General features: G+C 46.9%; 1 protein-coding gene across 2 annotated transcripts in view; it reads right to left on the reverse strand.

Annotated features, from left to right (window-relative positions):
* The window catches only part of NUDCD3 (NudC domain containing 3), a 75,274-nt gene extending 59,278 nt beyond the window's left edge, over positions 1-15,996 (reverse strand). For both annotated transcript variants that reach the window (XM_082632647.1, XM_082632646.1), the window contains exons 1-2: positions 15,731-15,996; positions 10,091-10,383 (exon numbers count right to left, since the gene is read on the reverse strand). In XM_082632647.1, the coding sequence (XP_082488773.1) occupies positions 10,091-10,383; positions 15,731-15,922 (485 nt within the window). In that variant the 5' untranslated portion in view covers positions 15,923-15,996. The remainder of the gene's footprint in view (positions 1-10,090; positions 10,384-15,730) is intronic.
* Positions 15,997-17,661: the final 1,665 nt, after the last annotated feature.

Consider the following 17,661-nt stretch of genomic DNA (forward strand, 5'->3'; position numbering starts at 1 on the left):
ACACATATATATGGAATTTAAGAAAAAAAAATGTCATGAAGAGCATAGGGGTAAGACAGAAATAAAGACACAGACCTACTAGAGAATGGACTTGAGGATATGGGGAGGGGGAAGGGTAAGCTGTGACAAAGTGGAAGAGCGGCATGGACATATATACACTACCAAACGTAAGGTAGATAGCTAGTGGGAAGCAGCCGCATAGCACAGGGAGATCAGCTCGGTGCTTTGTGACCGCCTGGAGGGGTGGGATAGGGAGGGCGGGAGGGAGACGCAAAAGGGAGGGGATATGGAAACATATGTATATGTATAACTGATTAAATTTGTTATAAAGCAAAAAATAAAAAATAAAAAAAATAAAAATAAAAAAATGAAAGTTTCCTTTAGAGACCACAAAATAAATAGACCTTGAGAGCTACATGCGAGAACACGTGGTGGCCCTTGCTCAGCTAAGGACTGGCCCCATTCCATCGCATCGTCGAAGCCACGGACCTGACCCTCGAGAGGTACTCAGAACCCAGGCTCCCAACCAACCAGACACGCAGGATTCAGAGCTGAGTCATCCCAGACGTCCTACTCCAGGGGTTCTCGAAGTGAGCCTGGAGATGAAGCCACCCGTGCCTCGCAGCCCTACGTCAGCCAACTGCTGAGCCCTCACCTGTTGTACGCAGAGGCCTTCCCAGGACTCCACTTACTCACAGGAGGGCAGGCTCCCTGGCTTAAGAAAAAGAGACAAACAACTCAGGCCTGCTCCCGCTCCCTTGCAGTACAGCCTACAGGGCCCAAGGCCCACTCACACCAGGTCTCCTGACTCCCAGTCCCGGGCTCTGTCCCTAGAGGGTTCTTCGCCACCAGGGAAGCTGAGTGCCTGGCCCCTCAGTACAGACACAGGGAAACGATGGAGGCCTCAGGGCTCTATGACCACACAGGACTCAATTAGGGAGTTTACAGAACACTGAGTTGCCCTAAAAGAAGACAGGGATGAACAGTACGTAGAAGATGTGAAAGCCCTAACTCTATGAAAATTCAAAAAAAACTGAATGTTACTGGATAATGGAATTCATTAGATATGTTAAAATTCAAAGGTTTATCATTTTTTAACATGACTTTTAATTTGAATCACTCACTCAGCTGGTTACTAAGTGCCAACTATGCCGTCAGGGACGTTCCAGGCACTGGACACACAGTGGACAAGATAAATAGACCAAGGTGCACACAGTAACAGAAAAGCTGCACTGTCCCTCCATCACTTTCTGCCGACTGCCCTCCTCCTGGTTTCCCCAGTGAGAGAACTAGCACCGAGGGCTAAAGACACAAAAAAGGCAGTTTTCACGGGGACACACGTGGGAGCCGCCACCCGGGGCCAGAGACAAGGGTGCAGTCTGAGCCAGAGGCCAGAGAAGCACCCGCCACAAGGCGAGCCAACCTCAGAAACAGAAACCAGGGGACAGGTCAGGAGTGTATCCCAAAGGAAAGGGGTGACGAGCGAGCTGAGGACTGTAGGGCTGGACGGCTGCAGGGAGCAAGCGAAGGGTGAAGTAGCAGCGCATGTGACGGTGCAGCGCGTGTCACCACTGGCCTGCCTCCCTCGTGACAGGACACTCCCCTGGTTGCCTTGCTCGGGCCTGCTCCCCCTGGTCACACACCCCGCTCTCCTGGCCCCCTAGGCAGATGTCCCCTCACCTCATGTATGACCCCCTGGCTCTCAATCCTTGGACCTCTTCTCCATCTACACTCACTGCCTTGGTGATCTCACCCAGTCTGTGCCTTTAAACCCACTGATATGCCAATGCTTTTCAAACTCCCACCTCCAGTCCTGCTCCCCTCGGACTCCACCTACATGGCTCACAGTTTCTCAGACCCCGAAGACCCCGCTGCGGCCAAAGCCTAACCTGTCAGCCTCAGAACCAGCCGCCCCCCACCCCTTCCCTCTGCAGCTAGTGTCAGCTCCATCCTTCCAGGTGCTCGGGGCAACACATTTTGAGAGGGAGAAAAAAAATGAAGTTACATTTAAAATTCAAAATATTAAAAATGTATTTATTACTAAATATAGTTGTCACTAAAATACTATAATAAAAACTGAAGAGTCTATATTCCTGGAAAATCCAAGAAAATCAACAGAGAAACTATTAGAAAATAGAGAATTCAGTATCAGTGTACAGGGCTTATTGAATAAAAACATTAAAATTCTACAGAAGAACATAAAACAAGACTTGAATAAATAAAATATACCCTGTTCTTAGACAGAGAGACTCAATAATGTAAAGCTGTCATTTCTCTCTAATTCAAAACGTAAATTTAATGTACTCCCAATGAAAATTTCAACAGAATTTTCACATGGAAAAATTTTCCAGAAAAGTCTGGGGGCAAGGGATTAAACACTAGTCCTACCAAGTACTAAAATGTATCATAATGAAGCTACGGTAAATAAAACAGCTTGGTACTGGCAAACAAACAGAACAAATCGTTTAGTATCTATGAATAAATGGAACAGAAAAGGAAAAAAACACACAGAAACATACACAGAGCCCATGAGAACCCAACATATGCCACAGTGAATGGCATTTCAAATAAAACCAATGAAGCAAAGGTAAGAGCAGCCAAGAAATGGGTTAGGGCTGCCGGCTGGCACCTGGGGTGGGTCGGTTACCCACCCTCAGACAGCCTGGCAGTGAGAGAACAAACTGGTACAATCTCTCTGGGGCCACTTTAGCAACATCCATCAAAATTACACACTTCAGGGCTTCCCTGGTGGCGCAGTGGTTGAGACTCCGCCTGCCGATGCAGGGGACGCGGGTTCGTGCCCCGGTCCGGGAAGATCCCACATGCCGCGGAGCGGCTGGGCCCGTGAGCCGTGGCCGCTGAGCCTGCGCATCCGGAGCCTGTGCTCCGCAACGGGAGAGGCCACAACGGTGAGAGGCCCGCGTACAGCCAAAAAAAAAAAAAAAATTACACACTTCATACCCTTTGACCCAGTAATTCCTGTTCTGGGAATTCATCCAACAGATATTCATACACATGTTCCAAGAAACACATACAGCACAGTCACCGCAGCATCATTTGTGACCACAGTAGAGTGGAAACCTGATTACACTGCCTGTGGAGACTCACTAAATTATGACACTACATCCACAGGGTAGAACTCTGAGGGAGTCGAGAGAAAGACTGTAGTCAAGTCTGACTCTTGGTTACGGGCAGAGTCACCTGGGAAGCTTCTGAAAATCCTGACACATGGTCGCACCTGGGCCAGTTAAATCTGATCTCCAGGGGCAGGCCCAGGAATCAGCATCTTAAAGCCCCATAGCTGTGAGGACAGAGACAACGCACACCGGGAAAAATGGCACCTGGCAACAGGGAGACTGTCTCCTTGTTAGCTGCTTGCCAGCTGCTCGGGGGGATGTAACTAGAAGTCCACGCACCGCATATTGTATACAACAAAGAAGATATACATAAACGAATATGAAAAACAAAAAGTTTATAAAACAGAAAACTTTTACAGAAGTACAGACAATGGCTGCCTTCAGGGAGATTCACTTTCATTACACAGGCTTATAACTTTCAAAAGTATTGACCCTAAATCCAACTGCCAATTTACTACACCACGTAACAATCAGAGAGTGGGAAACTCAACATACCAACAGCCTGATTTTTTTCTTAACAAATAAATTTTGAGAGAATAAAAGCAAGAGAAACAGAGAGTCAGCTACAAAGTGATATGTGGTTGGAGCCTTATTATAGATTTAAACTTTTTTAAAAAAATTATGACATTATGAGAAAACTGGAAGTTTAAACACTGGTTGAAAACATTTACAGATGAAATGATGAGGTAGAATTTGGCTTCTGAATAACACAGGAAGGGGAGAAGTGGCCGGGTGTACTTCACAGGGTTGGCAGTGAGTACACGCGGATTCACTGCATTCTTCTGTCTACTCACCTTTGTATTTAAATTCAACCTAATACATTTTCCACAAGGCATATACCTTTCTTTTCAATAGGAAAAAAAAAAAAGCTAGCATAAAAAGTTATTCTTCTTTAATGACATAGAAAAATATTCAATTAGAAACTTGTGTTAGTTTTGAAAAGTATCTCTTAGATAGTTCTGGTAATAGTTCCTTTTTCTTAACAATAGCAAAGCGAACATACCCATGTCTGGGCCTCTAAGCACACTGGGAACTGCTTCAATTCCCCATGACTCTGGCCCTCCCTTCTAACTATGATTTCAAGCAAAGCACTTCACCACTGTTCATCTCCATTTCCCCATCTGTTAAAAGGAAGCAGATTGGGCTCTGGCATCTGGAAGTACACATTTCCCAGGGGGAAGAGTACCCTGAGGGAGTCTCACTGGCCTCCTCCTCTGGCCCACAAACATGCTCACTCCCACAGGCTAGGACGCCAGGTCATTTTTACCATCCGGCTTCAGTATCCAACCAACTCAACATAAGTCATCGCTGTAAGATATACAGGCCAACCTCTTCTAAAAATAAAGCCTATAAGCTAGAAATGAATTGCAAAATGAAAACAAAAACACAAGGCTTCTAGAGGAAAAAACATACTTCTAACAAACAACCTATACAGGTCTTCCTCATCTGTGATTTAAATCAAATCCCTGAGGCCACTTACACCTGAGGTTCCTTAGAGAAGGGGCAGTTTCAGGGTGAACTGGGTGAAAGAACAGCTTCTATACCAGATGAGACTGAAAACAGACCCTGAGGCAGGCAGGCCCAGCAGAGCCCCAGTAGGGGAAAGCCGGCAGACATCCCTGGACTGCTGGCTTTCTGTTTACTATTCTCTTGAGTGCATGATTACAGCCAACAACCTCATCTGAGCAAAAGAACCTCTTGGGCACACAACACTCAACAGTGTACAACATGAATTCAAAATCAGCAAAAGGGATGCAGGAAATGCTCAGCATACAATGTTCAGCGAAACAGAAGCCACAGTGTAAGACAATTTTATAAGCATACTTTGTTGTGTGTGTATGTGTGTGTGTGTGTGTGTGTTCAAACACAGCCACGCACACGTTTATATGCATAGAAGAAACTGTAGAAATATCCCAGAAAGTTAATAGGGAGTGGTAGGATGTTTTCTCTTCTTTACACACTTATCTTTATTTTCCAAATAGTCTACACTGAGCATAATGAGGAAGAAAAACAGTTTGTTCTTGTTTAAGTTAAGAAAAGCAATACTGAGAACAGCTCGTACCTACTTGAGGGCTCACTATGCGCCAGGAATCCTGCTCACCAGGTCTTACACACTGACCTCAGTCAATCTTCACCATAAGCCGACAGGGTGGGTATTTGGGGTAGCATTCCGGTATGTCCACGTGACTCTATCAAAGGGCCTCCTGCAATGGGCACCTGAAAAAGCAGGGACCAACAAAGGAAGGACCCCATTTAGAGACAAATCCAGGAAGCCAGCTCTCAGGCAGCATGACTGCACACAGAAAGGATGCCCCAGCAGAGAGCAGCACCCTTCTGCTCGTGACAGCCCGCCTAAGGGACATCTAAGCCACAGACGTCACGAGACATGGGTGAGTAGAACCAAAGGAGAGGCAGTAAGGAATGAACTCAGCACGCATCGGATGCTCACCTGACACACAGCTGGGGGCTGAGAGGGGCTGAGTAAGTCTCTGTCCCAAAAATGAAAGATGTAAGAACTAGCCATAAACAGATGTGAGATGAAACCCAGGCTCAGAGGAGACGCGGGTACCTGTGGCGGGGAGCAGAGGGACAGAGGCGCTGGAAGGCCTTGCTGCGTGGACAAGGGTACTGAAGAACGCGAACAGTGCTGTGCTTGGGGCAAATGAACCCGGCGCGACGAAGACGAAGCGTCTGCTGAGGATACTATGAGAAATCTGAAACTTCTCTTTCAAACTACACCGTCTCTTTCCCAAGATGGGTCCCTGTAACAGCTGGACACAAAGGCCACGCCACCCAAAATAAAAGAAAGCACTGAGCAGCTTTCTAACACACCCTTGTTCTACCAGGATTTCACCAGATGGGGCAACACATCAAGTAGTTCCATGACACCCCCTTCTCACGAGGCCCTGCTGTTTGCTTCCCCGTGCAGGACAGAGGGGTAGCTCGGGAGGGACTCAGGGCATGTACCACCATTCAACACTGACAGCGCAGGAGCGGCTCCTCTGTATCCACAGTTCCACATCCACGATTCAACCAACCACAGATTCTGTGGTACTGTAGCGTTTACTACTGAAAAAAATCCACGTATAGGTGGATCTGTGCAGTTCAAGGTTGTGTTGTTCAAGGGCCAACTGTAATTTACTCTCAGTGCTACTTTCTTTCCTTTTTCTTCTTTTTAAAGAATGCTGTTTGTGATTTATAAGGGCAAAAGCCGGAGGTGGCACAGCCTTTTGTACATTTTTGTCAGCCTCCCAGCACAAGCAAATGCAGTTATCACTGTTTTGCCTACAGCGACACCTGCAGATCGAGAGGGAAACTGCAGGACCTATGGCCACCGAAGCGGGACCAGACACAGATGGAATCCTAGCGGCAAACCCCACCGACAGCTCTGAGAGGTGCCCGACTTAGTGATTAGGACGTTGATGCTGTTGGTTTTGCGTCCCTCTCTCCTTCCACAGCACTAGTAATGTCATCAGCATTTCTGAAAGCTTCCCAGCTCCCTAGAAGTCCTTTGAGCACATATCACTGGGTCAAGTACAATATAAACACTGGGGCTCTAAGCAGCACTTTTTACAATATCTTCACTACGGACAACTCATAAACTGTGAAGCTCCTTTGCAGAGTATGTGCACCTCTCAAAGCTATCTTGTATGGACAAGGAAATTTTTGTGTACCCAAATTCTCTCATCTCTAAGGAATAAAACTGGGCACTTTGAGCACTAGGGTGGCGGCATGTGGCTTTAGGTGTAAAAATCTGTACTTTATTTTATGTATAAATGAAAATGTACACTTCAAAAACTTTAACCCATGGTTGGCAGGGCCTAGGCTGGGGACAGGGGGTTGACTCCAAAGTGTGATTTGCCTGTAGACTGAGAGAAGTTGCCATCACCACTACCTAATACTGGGCAGAAGCACCAGCAAATGGGTAGCAAGCAGGAGTAATCAGAAGTCAGCAGTGTCAGACCCAAATTCTAGGTATGTAACTGGTTTTTGGACAGGGTGCCCCACAAAGGCAGTGCTTCTGTGTGGTCACCTAAAGAATAACTATCTTAAGTTATTTAATTAACAGAACCCCCAGATCTACAGTTTATAGGGTAAGCAATTCTGGGCACTGACTGGAGGGACTTGGGGGGCCACAAAAGCTACAACAAGGACAAGGATGGCTTTCATGTTCCATTTCAGATCTGCCACAGCACAGCCTTTCGGATGGAACCGGAGAGATGTGGACCACAATTTCTTGTTCTGTTCACAGAACACCAGTGACCACCTGAAGGCTGAGAAGGCTCAGCCCATGGGAGCGTTGTGGCTGCAGCACCTCACGAAGGCCTCCTGCAACACAGCCAAGCCTTCAGCCTATGCTCACACCACGGCAGGACCAGCAAAACCAACGCTGGTACTAACCTGGAATACAACTCATTGGTCCAAGGATAAAAAATAGGGACTCTACAAGACAACGAGGCAGCTATTCTAATCTATTACTCAGGAATTAAAAACAAATCCCCTCTTTTAATAGAGTTTTTAGAAATTATAAAAGAATGCAAAAAAATTAGTAAAGCAAAGTGTATAATTCATTGTAGAAAAATTAGAAAATACAGTGAGGGGCAACGATGGCAATGAAAAACACTCACAATCCCACCACTATTCATAATGTATTTCCTTCTGGGCTTTTTCTCTGCATGTACAGTTAACCCCCCTTGAACAACAGGGGGTTAGGGGCACCGACCCTCCATGCAGTCGAACTTGGGACTCTGCGACTCTGCAGTCTTGCCCCAACCTATTGAGACTCTGCAGTCTTGCCCCAACCTATTGAGACTCTGCAGTCTTGCACCAACCCATCTCTACAAAATTTATTTTCCCCCTACTCCGCATTTTATGCCACTCCAAGTTGTTCACTTTGCTTCATTAACTAGGAACTACATTCAAAGAGTCCCCAAAACAGGTTAGAGGGAGAGTGCAAGGAGAGGGAAGAACAGAAGGGAAGTTTAGTCAGAGAAGGGCCAGGGGGGAGAGGCAACCCAAGAGAGGGCCGGGAACAGTCCTATGAAAGAGGGAAGAGAGCAGATTTGCCTAAAAACAGAGCAGGCCAGGAGCAGCATGCTGTCTTTCAGACACTGCCGCAGCTCATACACAAGGAGGTGTCAGCTCTTCTCACCCAAACAGGGGCAGGGAAGCACCAGGAAGCAGAACTCCTGAAAAGTGAGGACAAGTACAGCACAGGACTTGATCTAAGCCCTACCACTCATGAGCTGCATGACCCTTGGCTCATTCAATATTCACAACAGCCTCTGAGGGAGGTGTTGTTATTATCACCTCCGCTGTGCAAAGGAGAAAACTGAGACACAGAAAGGTGACACAGCTTGCCCAAGGTAATACATTTACCAAGTGGCAGACTCTGAGGGGACTCTGGGTCTGCAGTCCCCCATTCCAACCTCCTTGGGTGTACGTTAGACCCAGAGGACTGTGGGCCCATGTCCCAGCAGTTGCTCCTGCAGGGAAAAAACAGAGTCAAGACACACAGACAGGCAGGACTCACGGGAAAGCAGAACTGCATGAGCCCAGTGCTCTAACTCTGGTCTAGCTCTTAACTGGCTGTTTGACTGTGGGCAGATTATTACCTTACCCTATAGAGAGAAAAAGGAAGAATACTGAAACCAGTTGACCTCCCATCCTACACACCGTAAGGCAGTTTGCAAACATGAAGAGCTAACTAAATGCTGAAATAGAGTCAGTGTGTTACCAAGTAAGACCCACTTAGGGACAAACCCAACCACCAGATGTCAAGCAAGAAAGAAGCCACCTCTGACATAAAACTAGTGATGTTTCCTTAGGTCAGTCTCCCAAGGCAAAAGAAACAAAAGCAAAATAAACAAATAGGACGTAATCAAACTTATAAGCTTTTTCAGAGCAAAGGAAACCATAAACAAAACGAAAAGACAACCTAAGGAATGGGAGAAAATATTTGCGAACAATGCAACCAACAAGGGCTTAATTCCCAAAATATAAAAATAACTCACACAACTCAATAATAAAAAAAACAAATAACCCAAATGAAAAATGGGCAGAAGACCTAAATAGACATTTCTCCAAAGAAGACATACAGATGGCCAATAGGCATGTGAAAAGATGCTCAAATCGCTAATTGTTAGAGAAATGCAAATGAAAACTACAGTGAGGTATCACTTCACACAGGTCAGGATGGCCATCATTAAAAAACTCTACAAATAACAAATGCTGGAGAAGGTGTGGAGAAAAGGGAACCCTCTTGCACTGTTGGTGGGAATGTAAATTGGTGCAGCCACTCTGGAGAACAGTATGGAGGTTCCTTAAACAACTAAAAACAGAGTTACCATATGACCCAGCAATACCACTCCTGGGCATATACCCAGAGAAAACTCTAATCTGAAAATATATATGCACCCCAGTGTTCATTGCAGCACTATTTACAATAGGCAAGACATGGAAGCAACCTAAGTGTCCATCAACAGATGAATGGATGAAGATATGATACACACACACACACACACACACACACACACAAACAAACAATGGAATACTACTCGGCCATAAAAAAGAACAAAATAATGCCATTTGCAGCAACATGGATGGACCTAGAGATTATCATACTAAGTGAAGTAAGCCAGAGAAAAACAAGTATCATATGATAACACTTACACATGGAATCTTAAAAAAAAAAAAAGAAGATACAAATGAACCTATATACAAAACAGAAACAGACCCACAGACACAGAAAACAAACTTATGGTTACCAAAGCGGAAAGGGAGGTGGGGATAAGTTAGGAGTCTGGGATTTCCAGATACACACTGCTATGTGTAAAATCGATAACCAACAAGGCCCTACTGTATAGCACAGGGAGCTATATTCAATATCTTGTCATAAACCGTGATGAAAAAAAGAAAAGAAAAGAAAGAAGCCTCCAAGTAGAACTTCTTACTTGGGAAGGGCTGGCGGCCTCCTCGGGGCTTCAGCAGCGCCAGCGTCCGTTCCCGGCGGCTCTGCCTCCCTGGAGCGGTGGGCCACCTCCTGCACGGCGCCCTGCAGGCTGGGAGGCTCCTGAGGGCCGCCCGAGGCTGTGGTGGAGTCAACCTCTACCTCCTGAACCGGGGCTGGGACCGGCTCCTGCTCGGCCGTGGCCTCCTCCCCTTCCTTCCTCCTGATTTTCTCCTCCAGCTCCTTCCTCCTCTTTTCATCATCCTGACGGGCCATGCGGTCAAAGGTTTTGAACACCTAAAATCAAACAGCAAACCTGCAATGAGTTCATCCGCCCAGTACTGTACCACACGTTCTGCAGAAATACAGCAAAATCTGGTAAATAAAGAATGAAGAAGCAGTAGACTAAAAAAAATGTTCCCATAGGCAAAATGGAAATGCACTTCAACTTCACCAAACGCCGCTAGGAAAACAATCTTTAAAGGGGAGTTCCAAAATCAATGAAAGTGAAACCTTTACAAGCCAAGGCTCAAAATATTTACACGCCTATGAGGCCAACTTTCAAGTCTAAATGATGCATAACTAAATGGTCTCACCTGTCATTACTTTTATAGCCCCAGAGAGCCTTGTTCGAAATGCAAAGAACACGCTGTCCTGGTACTGAGAGGTGTAAAGGCACCAACAACTCAGATGAAAGAAGAGAAGATGGGAATTAGTTGAATTTCAATCCACAAAATACAAGCCGGCTCACTGGACTGCTGCTATCTTCCCACACCGCACGGGCTGAGGGAAGGTGCGGGTCTTAGCCTGGGAATTCAACAAACATCCGTGATGTGCCTACAATGTGCAAGGGGCACCAAAAATCGAAATGACAGCTCCCAACCTCGAAGAACTCCATTTTCTGGTGTGTGGATCAGTCATTAATCTTTTCTGGGCCACAGTCACACCCACAAAAGTGCTGGGACTCTCCATCCAAAAAGTGTACAAGAAAATGGCATTTTGTATGCACCATTCAAGGGCGCACATAACCCTGAATTATAGCCAGGACAGACCCAGACGTGACAACTCTGGCAGGAAGAGGCTGTGACGAATACGTGTGATGCCATCAGAATGAGGGTGCAAATGAGCATTTCCGGTGAAAGAGAGCTAAGGTAGTTTCTTGGAAGAAGGCGCTCTGCATCAGACCTTGAATGAAAGGCACACCTTCCAGAAGGAATGACAGGAGGAAATGTCACAGCTCCAAGAGGCAGGGTCATCAAGAGATATATCTTATGGTATCTCCTCCCGGAGACAGGAAAGTTGGGAGATCCACCTTGAAAAGTGGGTGGGAGAAGACCCTTACATTCAACCCAGCAACCTCGCTCCGTGGCATTTACCCAAAGGAGTTGAAAATATGTCCACCCAAAAACCTGTACACGGATTGTGTATAGCAACTTAATTCATAATTGCCAAAACTTGGAAGCAACCACGATATCCTTCAGCAGGTGAATGGATAAACAAATTGTGGTACATCCAGACAATGGAATATTATTCTGTGATGAAAGAAATGAGCTATTAAGCCATGAAAAAACGTGGAAGAACCTTAAATGCATATTAGTAAAAGAAACCAATCTGAAAAGGCTACACAGTGTATGATTCCAACTATATGACATTGTGGAAAAGGCAAACTTTTAAAGACAATAGAAAGACCAGTGGTTGCCAGAGGTTGCAGGGAGGGAGGCTGGAGGCAGCCGGTGGAGCGCACGGGAGTTCTTTAGGGCAGCGAAGATACTTCGTGGGGCACCATAAGGAGGATTACATGCCATCACACAGTTGTCCAAACCCCGTAAAATGAACAGTAAGAGTGAACCCTGAAGTAAACTGTGGGTTTAGGTGACTATGATATGTCTATGTAAGTCCATCAACTGTAAGAAATGCACCACTCTGGTGGAAGCTGTTGGTAGAGGGGACGCTGGGGAGGGGACCAGGGGGGACATGAGAAATCTCTGTACCTTCCCCTCCATTTCGCTCTGAACCTAAAACTACTCTAAAAAACAGTCGTAATAAAATAAAAATGTTTTAAAGTGTGCAGACAAGTGCTAAATAACTGTTGCGTGCACTGGGCTGGAAGACAGGACCAAAGAAGTCACTAACTATGCCAATGTTTTTACAGACATTCTCTCAAAACCCTCGTGAAAATGCCATGAGGAAGACAGCACTGACGTTTCAAAGATAATGGAAAACTAAGCTCGGAGAGGGTAACCTGCCCAAGGTCCTGCCAGTCAAAGAAGAAAGTAAAAAATTATACAGGAAACACACCAAACACTAAAAGGAGATGTAGGCAGAGGAAGGTAAGTAAAACCCTAAGGCTGAAAACTGGAAACAGTATCTCTCTCTACTTCTTCAGAGAACCTGAGCCCCTGACTCACTCCTCTCGTACTCACGTCAATGACACCGGACACCAGACCCGTTACCCTCAGAGCCATTCACCCTCCTGACACCCCACATCTTCTTCTTAACTCCAGAAAAGAAGCAACAGCAAGGGCTCTCTCCAAACGCCGGGGGGCTCCCTCGGACCCTGGGCCTCACGTTCCTCACTACACTGCGGCGCCCACCGCCCCTGCTTACTCAGCACCCCGCCTGCCCCCTGGCTTCACCTCTCACGTCGCCACTGACCTCAGCACTCATTTCAGAATCCTGGACTGCGGAGCTGGAAGAGATGTCCCTGACCTCCAATCAACCTTCTCAGCTGACAGAGAGGAGAGTGATTCTCCCAAGACTTCCCAGCAAGCTCAGAACAGAGAGAGCCAGCTTTCCTGACTCTCATGCGGGACCTCTAAGCTTGCCAAACTGGACTCCAGAATAAACACAGAGGATCCACTGATACGAATGAAATGTCATTCAAAATTATTGTTTTCTTAAAACATACTAATAAATCATGGAGTGGAATACAATTTCTACATGCATCTTTCCTGCTGAGGGTCTGGCAAGCTGTACATTCAGACTGTGCAAGCCCTAAGAATTAGGAGGAAAAGTGTGAGAAGGCTTAAACCTCACCAACAGCCCATACCCCAAAATATCAAGGGAGAACTTTTGGGTTCCAGAACAGAGTACCCCAATACTCCCATCCAAACCCTCTTTGCCTGAGTTCTGAAGAGACCCCCAAGCACCCCACTGCCAAATGCCTCTGTGGATAAAAGAACAGCTCCCCAGGACTTACCCTGATCTACGCAACCAAAATACCCAGGGAATATCTGCTCTTTTAAAGTTCCTTGGGCAATACTGATGATTCAGAACCACTTTAAAAAAACACTACACCCCTCCTAACCATCTGCTGGAAACTGTCCCCCTTGGTTTCCCTGAAAATTACTGCCCTGCCCACTTCCCTCCATCCCCCTCCCACTCACACAGCCTCTTCCTTCTCCCATCCCTTCTCTGGGATCCTTCCCCAAAGGGCTATCCTCCACCTTCAGTTCCTCTCCTTCAAACCACTCAGATTCCTAAAATCCAGCCCCACAATTGAACAGCCTGTGGGAAGGGACTTCTGCCTGAAATCTCGAATTCAACTAAGCTTCTTCCCCTAATCTCAGGTGACAGTTCAGTGAATGCATTATCATTATTACAGTGCCCAGGTTTGAAACCCTGGCTCACCTCTGGCCCATCCCAACCCTCTCTCTGCCCTGCTCCCCACCTTCACTTTATTAAACTGTTCACCAAGTCTTAACCTTAAGGGTGCCTGAAACATAGTAGGTGTCTTACATGAATTACCTCTGTCAGTTCACCTGTAAAACAAGGGAAAAGACGAACCTTCCAGGTTGTGTTAGAAATAAATAACATCCTAGAATGTAAAATACATAACAACTGGTACATACTAGGTGCTCAGTAAACGTTCCTTTCTCCTTTACATCTTTTCTGCAAAAGATCACCCTAGACAAAGGTGTTCCCACCCTACAATGGACTGGCTAAATAACAGAACAGAAAGATCTGGAATCCGAAAAATGAAGTTTTGAGTTCCAGCTCTGTGATGAGTTTTGTCAAATCACCTAACCTTGCTGAACTGGCACTCTCATCTGCCACATAAAATTCAACCGTATCTATGTCACAGTCTTCCATGAAAGCATTAATTTGACATAAGGGCCTCCTAAAAACCATCTCTGGCACACAGCTCTCTGATCACTCAGATGGCACTTAACAACTACAAGGATGAGGAACAGCCTTAAGTTTTGAAACTGAATACCACCCTCACTCCTCATCTGACCATATTATCTTTGGTAGTTAAACATTTTTAACTTCTGTTTCTTCATGCAGGCACTGAGGAAAATACCTGACCAACGTGCAGCTTGTAGCAAGTCTTCAGAAGATGAACATTTGAAATCACTTCATAAACTGTAAAACGCTACAGAACCGTGGGAGGTTATCACCAGCGTTTCTACCTTCTCAGGTTCCTAGAAACAGTCTCAATGCTTGACTGAGTACCTTCTTTCAACCCCATCAAAGTCCCACCTCTTCGAGTAGCACTGACGTATATACACTACCAAATGTAAAACAGATAGCTAGTGGGAAGCAGCTGCATCGCACGGGGAGATCAGCTCGGTGCTTTGTGACCACCTAGAGGGGTGGGACAGGGAGGGTGGGAGGGAGACGCAGGAGGGAGGGGATATGGGGATATATGTATACATATAGCTGATTCACTTTGTTATACAGCAGAAACTAACACAACATCGTAAAGCAATTATACTCCAATAAAGATGTTTAAAAAAAAAAGTCCCACCTCCTCTATAAAACTTTTCTCCATTCCCAAACCATCATTTCTATTCCTTTCCTTCCAATGGGCTCTGTCACATAATTGGCCTTGCATAGTTCTCTGTTACTGTATTTTACCTCCTTAACTAGAGCATAAGTATCCCAAGGAGAGAGACCATTATTTAACCATCTGCATTACCAGTGTATCTCCAATGCTTCTGGCAGCTGAGAGTATACATTCAGTACATAAACTCTTGGTTATTACATTCCAAGTACCCCGTCAACGTCAGTGAATAAGTATTACTAGCACCTCAAACATACAGTAAACTTAATCCGGGATGTACAGATATATGTTCAAATGTAAACTTATTAAGTACTACTATGACTGTCTTTGACCTGGAAAAGGCACACTTCGAACAGGGGGACCACACCCATCAATCACACAGTCTCCCTTCCACGCCCAGTCGTCGCAGTCCTGGGGTGTGCAGGTGTCCGTGCTGCCGCCCGTTCCCCCGTCTAGCCTGCGCTATTTTCATTCTCTGACCGGCAGGCCCTGGCACCTCGAAGGGTTACACGCTGCGGGAGCTGACCCTGGCTCTGAGCTGAGCGTCGATGTACTACTTCCGATATCCAAGTGCACCCGGTCGGACCAGGCTGCTCGAGGGCCAGCCCCGCTCGCACGGAAGGAGTAAACTGATACCCCAAGAGCCTGTCTGCTGAAGCCGCGGCCCCAGGAGGCTGGTCCGGGGCAGCGCCAGAGGATGAACTGAGGCCGGCAGCGAACGGAGCGGCGGGCTCGCAGGGGTCTAGGCTCCCGGAGAGTCGGCGGCTACGGGGGCGCGCTCGCGGGGGTCGGGGTCGGGGCTCCCACGGCCTCCCCCTACCCCACCCCACCCCGAGCTTCCCGCCGGCCGCGCATTACCTGCAGCACCAGAGCCTGCGCGGCCCCCGGCGGGAAGCCCATGCGATCCGACGGGTGGCGCAGCAGGCGGTAGAAGTCCGTCTTGCGGTAGAGGAAGCCGAAGAGCACACGCAGAAAGTCCTGAACGTTGCCCACGTGCTGCAGGATGCCCAACAGGGCCTGATCGTACAGCTCCGCCGCCCCGGGCTCCATGGCGTCGCTGGCCTGAGGGAAGCTCACTCACTGCGGGCGCGGCCCGGACGCCGGCCTGGGGCCACTTCCGGTGCGCTGCGGTAACGGCTCCGGCAGCCCGCGCGCCCGTGAAACTTCCGGTCCGCGCTCGTTCGCCCCCGCGGCAGGGCCCGGCTGGGCTGAGTTTGAGCCGACTTGACGCGGGCCCCGCCCCCACGCCCCCTGGCTTCCCGAGCGGTCTGAGGAGCGGACGTGGGCCCATAAACGCAAGAAGGCCCGGAGCTGCGGGACTGAGGGCGCCTAGTGGCCATGTTGGCAACGGGCGGAAGACGTGTAGCGCGGACAAGTGTTACGTGCGCCTCGCTGTTGTCTGTGGGTTGTGTTCCCAACTGGGTGTCCCGAGCCCCAGGCGGGACAGCGGGAGCCTTTTGCTGGCGCGTTAGAAGAGGAAATGCGAGCGCTTGCGAGTGGTGTCTGTCCTGTTAATAACGGAGCCGTGGGTGAAATGCAAGGTGAAGTGCATAAATACAAAAAGACAAGAATGTAAGGTGAGTGCATGCACAAATATTAAATGGAAAGAGCTAGGTGCAGAGTAGAGAATCTGGCGTGCCATCCTGTGAAATATACATATACGTATGTATGTGTAGTATATACATTGTATGCGTAGTATACACACAGCGTGTATACGTGTCCTAAGTGTCTGTCAAAGCATAATCTTAAACTAAAAATATAACACTCATACAAATATATAATGAACACATGTGAAACATTTATACATTTTAAGTAACCAGTGATATGACAAAGCTAGTTTGGAGAAGCTTTTGGAGAAACTGGGTATTTATCAACACTTTGAGAAAACAAAGATTGCTAGGTGGGATACGAAGCTGGCTGGTGTCCTACAAAATGATGTAGATTATCTTTTCCAGTGGATAGAAATGATTTGCATCTCTACTGGCCTAAAATCTAGAGGTTAACATATATCTTCATAGTGCATGGGCGCTAATGAATTGTAAATAAAGGCAAACTCAGATAAATTGCCCTAGAGCAGTGGTTCTGAAAGTTTCTGGACTTAGGACCCATTTACTGGGAACTCCCTGGCGGTCCGGTGGTTAGGACTCTGAGCTCTCACTGCCAAGGGCCCAGGTTCAATCCCTGGTCAGGGAACTAAGATCCCACATTTCATGAGACGCGGCCAAAAGAAAAAGAAAAAAAAAGGACCCATTTTCACTCTTAAAATTTATTGAAGACTCCAAAGAGTCTTCAATATTTTATGTAGATTATGCTTATCAGTAGTTACCATATTGGAAATTAAAACAGAAAATTTTTAAATATTTCTTTATGCATTCTAATAACCATAAAAAACACATTACATATTAACATATTTTTATGAAGAAATGTTCTTCAAAGCAGTAAAAGTTTGTGAGAAACATAGCATCCTTTTAAATTTTGCAAATCTCTTTACTATCTAGCTTAATTGAAGACAGCAAGATTCTCACATCTGCTGCATTCACTGCATTGCAATATGTTGTTTTGATTGAAATATAAGAAACCCAGTCTCGGGGCTTCCCTGGTGGCACAGTGGTTGAGAGTCCACCTGCCGATGCAGCAGACACGGGTTCGTGCCCCAGTCCGGGAAGATCCCACATGCCGCAGAGCGGCTGGGCCCGTGGGCCATGGCCACTGAGCCTGTGCGTCTGGAGCCTGCGCTCTGCAACGGGAGAGGCCACAACAGTGAGAGGCCCACGTACTGCAAAAAAAAA

The sequence above is a fragment of the Mesoplodon mirus genome, assembly GCF_964341445.2.
Source record: "Mesoplodon mirus genome assembly, chromosome: 9".
In the NCBI taxonomy this organism is placed as follows: Eukaryota; Metazoa; Chordata; class Mammalia; order Artiodactyla; family Ziphiidae; genus Mesoplodon; species Mesoplodon mirus.